The following is a 6,921-nucleotide window of genomic DNA, read 5'->3' as shown; positions in this document are numbered from 1 at the left end:
GAATGTGCAAACTCCACACAGTCAGTCGCCTGAGGTGTGAATTTAACCTGGGTCTCTGGCGCTGTGAGGCAGCAGTGCTAACTACTGTGCCACCGTGCCACCCTGTTTCTCCAGCACTTTCTGCTTTTAGTTTCAATATCACTCTTCTCTGGAACCCAAAGATATGGTTACATTGGAAGCAGTTCAAAGGTTCACTAGGATGACTCTACTTATGAGGAAAGTTTGAATATGTTAAGCATATATTAACTGACGTTGAGAAAATAGAGCTGTAATACAGTTGAAACATGTAACACTTGACAGGTTGCACCTGAGAGGATGTTTCAACTTGTAGGGTAATCTAGGACTGCAGGGTACAGCTTAAAAGTAAGGAGTCTCCCATTTAAGATGGAGATGAGGAATCTCTTCTCTTAGAAGGTTGAATTCAGAGAGTAATGGATACTAGCTTACACCTGCTAGATTGACTTTTGGTTGACAAGGGAATCAAAAGTGTTCCTGAAGAAGGGCTAATGCCCGAAACGTCGATTCTCCTGTTCCCTAGATGCTGCCTGACCTGCTGCGCTTTTCCAGCAACACATTTCCATCTCTGATCTCCAGCATCTGCAGACCTCACTTTCTCTTCCAATCAAAAGTGTTACATGTCAGATAAGAAAGTTTGTTATCTTGACAGTTGGATCAGATGATCTTATTGAACAATCATTTCCTATTTCTTTTGGTGTTTTGGCTGACAACCTTTCCAAGTCAAATTTCTGGAAAGGCCATTCCTGCTTTACTTTCCAAGTTTTTAACTTTATTTATTATCACCCCCCTTCCTTGTTTTCCTGCAAACATCCCAATGCTTTTTCTAAAAATTACGATATTTTTGTAATTGTCCAATTAGCCTGATGTTGTTAAACCCCTTGGAACAGGTGGCACTTGAACCTGAGTTCACTTGGCTCAGGGGAAGGCACGTGATTTCAGGTGGGCGTGGTTACAGCTGTAAGGGTGGCGGAGGCAGTGGTAGGCGGGACTCCACTGGGATTATTCGTTGTCTGATTGGCGGGTTGTCCACCAGGCCCGCTCTCCTATTGGTCTGTTGCAAACGCCATTGAATTGACGTGTGCGGCCTTCCGCGCCGGGCTGACGGTGACGGGTAATTGAAGAGATGCCGTTCGCCGAGAATGGCCGGCTGGCTGTGAGAGTGAGCGAACTCTCGGAGAGACAATCAGTCAATTCAGGCCGGTAATGATTGAACATGTGTTTTTATTTGCCCCTTTGCTATTTTATTTTGGACCGTGTTTGTGATGGACGCTGCCGTGGGCCAGTAAGCGCATGCGCAGATGCTAGTGCTTGGGAATCCAACCTCCCCTTGGTCCTCCCCCCCCCCCCGATGCTCCCCATCTCTCACAATCTACACCCCCAATGATCCTCACCATCTTCAGCCCCCTCCCACCCACACCCTATCTCTCCCAATCTGCACATCTCTCAATGATCCTCCTCCTCATCATCCTTTCTTCCCCCAAATATGTTGTGGTCTCTCATTCCTGAAGGCTGTTTCACGACAAAATTATCAATTAGCCCTTTTTAATTGCATAAATACAAGGCCCAAAATAACCTGTCTTCTCGTCACTCTTCAACACACTGCTCTAGAAAACCAAAGGTATAGCACTCCAGAAACTCATCCGTCAAACCTTTAATGCCTCATCGGTTCACCCAGTCAAAATGCAAATTCATGCAACCCATCAACTGGAAGGCATGCAGCATACTTGCCTTCAGTGATCAGAGCCAAGAATGTAGTGCTGGAAAAGCACAGCAGGTCAGGCAACATCCGAGGAGCAGGAGAATTGATATTGAGGCCTTTTATTGGTCAGAGTATTGAGTACAGGAGTTGAGAGGTCATGTTGTGGCTGTCGGCAAGACATTGGTTAGGCCACTTTTGGCATATTGCATGCAAATCTGTTCTCCTTCCTATCTAAATGATGTTATGAAACTTGAAAGGGTGCAGAAAAGATTTACAAGGATGTTGCCAGGGTTGGAGGATTTGAGCTATAGGGAAGTGGTAGAGGCTAGTACAATTGCAACATTTAAGAGGCATCAGGATGGGTATATGAATAGGAAAGGTTTGGAGGGATATGGGCCGGGTGCTGGCAGGTGGGACTAGATTGGATTGGAATATCTAGTCGGCATGGCCGAATTGGACTGAAAGGGTCTGTTTCTGTGCTGTACATCTCTGACTCTATAAGCTCTTACAGCACCACACTCTCAACTCTGATCTCCAGCATCTGCAGTCCTTACTTTCTTCAGAGATCGGAGCATAGAGTACAAGAATTGGCAAGTCATGTTGCAGCTGTACAGAACTTTAGTTAGACTACATTTTGTAATACTGCTTATAGTTCTGGTTGCTGCACCACCAGAGGGATGTAAAGGCTTTTGAGAGGGTGTAGAAACCGTTTACCAGTAAGTTGCCTGGTTTGATGGTTATTAGTTATGAGAAGAGATTGGACACACTTTGTTTTCACTTAAACGTTGGAGGTTGAGGGAGTGACCTGATAGATGTTTACAAAATTGAGAGGCATGGATAGTCATTTATGAGGGGACGTAGGTTTAAGTAAAAGGAGAAATTTAAAGGAGATGTGAAAGGCAAGTTTTTTTTTAACACAGAATGATAAGTGCCTGGAAATGGTTGCCAGAGGAGGTGGTGGAGGCAGATATAATAGCAACATTTTAGAGATATGTTGACAGATATGTGAATAGGCACAGAATACTGGTGTATGGACCACGTAGAGACAGAAGGTTTCTTGTTTAGAAAGACGTTATGTGTCAGCGCAGTTTTGGTGAGCCAAAGGGTCTGTTTATGTGCTGTTCTGTTCTTCGTACATTATTCTCCATCCGTTTCCACTATTCTGGGATGCAGTTAGGCAGACATGATTCCAATTGTAATGGGATTCTTGCTTTCAAATCCTGTGTTTTTCTTTTCAAACAGATGCTAATTGAAAAGATTTGTAAGGAACTTAAGACTGAAATTAATTTACAAACTTATGGGAGACTGAAACTAGTTGAAACCATACAAAAGGACTTCAAGCCATCAGAGCTCAAATGAACCTAGTAGTACATTTCAGACAGGCTGAATATGAGAGGCCTGATGCAGAAATTTAGGATAGACAAATGTGCACATGTAGTTCTGTTGAAGCTGGGGATCGGGCTACATCCCAGAAAATAATTAGCTGCAAGTCTTTGTGAGGAAGGCAGACGTTTGAAGGACTTTGTGACTGAGATTGTCATATGTGCTGAGTGGACAGTCAAGCTAAATCACAAGATGTACCTTTGTACTAGGTGTTTAATGTGCAGTTCATTTATAATTGACCACAATTTGTTTATTCATGTTTGACTTGTGTTGATTCTAGATTTTAGCGGATAAGTGTTAGCCAGGATGGTATTGCTTTGTTTTCCTCATAGAATCATAAACATTATTTTATTTTAAATAGTGGAATTCTGTGGTCTCATTCTTTCATTAATTAACTTGTATTTCAAATTTCTTTTCTAACTCTATAATTATTTACTTGCCTTTGCTGGACTTTACTTGTCTGGTTATGTTCGCTTGTTGAGTCTCAATCTTATTTGTTAAAGCCCCAGTCTAGAGACTAAGGCATGTCATCCAGGCTGACACAATCATGCGGTACTGATTGAGGGTTAATCTGCCAACAATGTTGTTTCTAGTGATGTGAAACAAAGGCCTTATCTGCACTACGATGGAGCAGAAGTTTCCACATAAATTTCCAAGAAGACTTTGGATTTTTCATCCATCAACACTGCAAAAATTAACATTGATCCCTTTTACACTCCCTCCCATATTCTTCTGAAATTTATTTTGATGCCTAGTTCTTTTATGTATACCAGCCACTCCTACCCGCTAACAAAAAGGAAAAGTTGAGTATCTTACTGGAATTATTGATTCCATAAAGATTAGGCAATTTTGGTAAGTGAGGATTTGATTTATTTAAGGAGTCATGTCGTACTGCTTCTGGGCGAGAAGTCAGGATTTGATGGCCAGGAAGATATGTTCCATCAACCTGTATTAATGAATGAAGAGGCTTAATTGGTGAATTTACTGAAGTGGCCAGCAGATGGCTGAAAGGAAAATGATAAAAAGTCTTGTGCAGTATTTTGTTTGAAAGCAGCATGTCCCACCCATGCAAAACTTACATTACGAAAAACTGATCAATTAATGTTTTTTTTGGCTAGGTGTTATCAGGAAAGTTACAATGGAGGGGACAAAACAGTCAAGAGTCTCTCGTCCACACAAGATCAGCGAATCATCAAAGGTCAGTGTCGTCTCAAATTCTTGAAAATCTGCATCTGATATTGTTAGTATTTAATGAGAGAATTGCACAACATAATACTTATTGAAATGTTTCCTCACCTATACAGCTTCAGCAATTCATAAGAAACGTTTTATAGTTATTTTGCTTACTTAACAAGGCTTATTGAGGCTTCCTCAGCAGATCATGGGTTTGACTTTATTTGATATATTATTGTCACATATACTTAGATACAGTGAAACGTTTTGTTTTGCGTGCAGTACAGGCAGATCATACCATACAAATTTTATGGGGGGATTGAACAAAGTGAGTCATATAAAATTTCGGTGCAAAAAAGGTGCACAGAAAGCAAGGTCAACATTAAATTTGAAGTTTGAGAGGTCCATTCAGAAGTTTCATAACAGCAGGGAAGAAGCTGTTCTTGAACCTGTTGGTACGTGTATTTAAGCTTTTGTATATTTTGTCTGACAGAAAAGTTTGGAAGAGATTATACCTGGGATGGGAGGAATTTGTGATGATGATGACTGTCTGCCCGAGGCAGCTGAAGTCAGCAAATGGAAGGTTGGCTTGCATGATGGACTGGGCTGTATTCAGAACTCTTCGTAATTTCTTATGGTCCTGGGCAGAGCAGCTGCCATACCAAGCCGTGATGTATCCAGATAGAATACTTTCTATGGTGCATTTGTAAAAGTTGGTGAGAGTTCTTATGGACCTGCTGAATTTCCTTAGTCTCCTGAGGAAGAAGTAGTGCTGTGCCTTCTTGAGTATCTCATCAACATGGATGGTCCAGGACAGATTGTTGGTAATCGTCACTAAGAACTTGACACACCCGACCACCTCCATCTTGGCTCTGTTAATGGAGATAGGGGCATATCACCCTCCTTGATTCTTGAAGTCGACGATCAGCTGTTTAGTTTGGCTGACATTTGGGGAGTGATTGTTATCTTTACACCATGCGACCAAGAACTCTATCTCCTTCCTGTATTCTGTCTCTTCATTGTTTGATATCCAACCTACGATGGTGGTGTCAGCAAATTGTAGATGGAGTTCAGATGAAATTTGGCCCCACAGTCCTGAGCGAACAGGGAGTACAGTAAAGGGCTGAGTATGCAGTCTTGCGGGGCACTGGTGTTGAAAATTGTCGTGGAGACGTTGCTGTTGCTTATTCTCACTGATGGTGGTCTGTGGGTGATATATTTTCTAATGGTAGGTGCACTTTTGTTGAACAGGTCATTAAGTAGCATTTAGTTTGAATAGCATTCAATCACTCTACCCAGTAAAACGCTTGTGTGTTTCCTATGGTACAATAGTAGTCGATGTTCCTTCTAAGATGTAAGCAGTCACACAGCAAACTGGAATGTACTGCACACGGGCCTCAATCAACTTTGCCAGTTCAAGCATCGTGAAAGTCACAATTTTAAAATATAAATTGCAAAAGTTGTATTCTGCTCTGTTCAAAGTAAATTTGGAAATTAATTAACAATGACTACAACAGAAAAGTACTTCACTAGCCATGGTAAACTTTGTGGCATCCTGAAGTCATGAAAATACCAGTCGTTTATTTTTGAGATTGGCGAAACAGAAACTGTTTTCCTTGGGAAAAGGTTGCCCTGAGATTTGTTAGGGCTTTTCAAAAGTGGGGACAGAGGTTTGGTTTATATTTGCGACACTACCCACGACCTTGACCACCTCCAGGATGTTTGTTTCCCCGGCCTCATCTTCACCAGGGACATCCAGTCCCTGTACACATTGATCCGCCACGATGAAGGCCTCCAAGCACTCAGTTTCTTCCTCTCATGCGTCCCAACGAGAACCCTTCCACTGACACCCTCATCCGCCTGGCTGAGATGGTCGTTACCCTCAACAACTTCTCCTTCCAATCCTCCCTCTTCTTCCAAACCAAAGGGGTAGCCATGGGCACCCGCATTGGACCCAGCTATGCCTGCCTCTTTGTTGGGCTCATGGAGCAGTTAATCTTCCGTAGTTACACTGGTGCCACCACCCACCTGTTCCTCCGCTACATTGATGACTGTATCGGCGTTACCTCGTGCTCCCACAAAGTTGAACAGTTCATCAACTTCACAAAAACCTTTCACTCCAACTTCAAATTCACCTGACCATCTTGGCAACCTGCCTCCCCTTCCTGGACCTCTCCATCACTGTCTCCGGCTAACCAAAGACATCTACTACAAGCCTACCGACTCTTTCAGCTACCCAGACTACACCTCCTCCCATCCTACCTCCTGTAAAAACGCTATCGCTTATTCCCATTTCCTTTGCCACATCTGTTCCCAGGATGACCAATTCCACCTTAGAAAATCCCAGATAGCCTTCTTCTTCCAAGATCTCAATTTCCCTTCCCACGTGGTCGATATTGCCTTCCAGTGCATCTCCTCCCACTTCCCACACCACCGCCCTGGAACCCCACCCCTCCCAACGCAACAAGGACAAAAACTCCCTGGTCCTCACCTTCCACCCCACCAACATCTGCATATATCATAGTGCCATCCCGTATTACCAATTCCTCCGCCTCCGCCATATCTGTTCCCAGGATGACCAGTTCCACCACAGAACACACCAGATGGCCTCCTTCTTTAGAGACCGCAATTTCCCTTCCCATGTGGTT

At 43.0% G+C, this 6,921-nt stretch overlaps 1 protein-coding gene across 2 annotated transcripts in view; it reads left to right on the top strand.

Annotated features, from left to right (window-relative positions):
* Positions 1-1,034: 1,034 nt before the first annotated feature.
* Positions 1,035-6,921, top strand: part of klhl36 (kelch-like family member 36) — a 30,831-nt gene continuing 24,944 nt past the window's right edge. Inside the window, exons 1-2 of one of the 2 annotated variants that reach the window (XM_043706640.1) lie at positions 1,035-1,218; positions 4,219-4,298. In XM_043706640.1, coding sequence (XP_043562575.1) covers positions 4,239-4,298 — 60 coding nt within the window. In that variant the 5' untranslated portion in view covers positions 1,035-1,218; positions 4,219-4,238. Of the gene's footprint in view, positions 1,219-4,218; positions 4,299-5,001; positions 5,502-6,921 lie in introns of those variants that run through there. The other variant, XM_043706639.1, reaches the window with a different exon arrangement.

Source organism: Chiloscyllium plagiosum, chromosome 17 (genome assembly GCF_004010195.1).
Source record: "Chiloscyllium plagiosum isolate BGI_BamShark_2017 chromosome 17, ASM401019v2, whole genome shotgun sequence".
In the NCBI taxonomy this organism is placed as follows: domain Eukaryota; kingdom Metazoa; phylum Chordata; class Chondrichthyes; order Orectolobiformes; family Hemiscylliidae; genus Chiloscyllium; species Chiloscyllium plagiosum.
The sequence above is the reverse complement of the archived record's forward strand: the minus strand, read 5'-3'. Positions and strand labels throughout refer to the sequence as shown.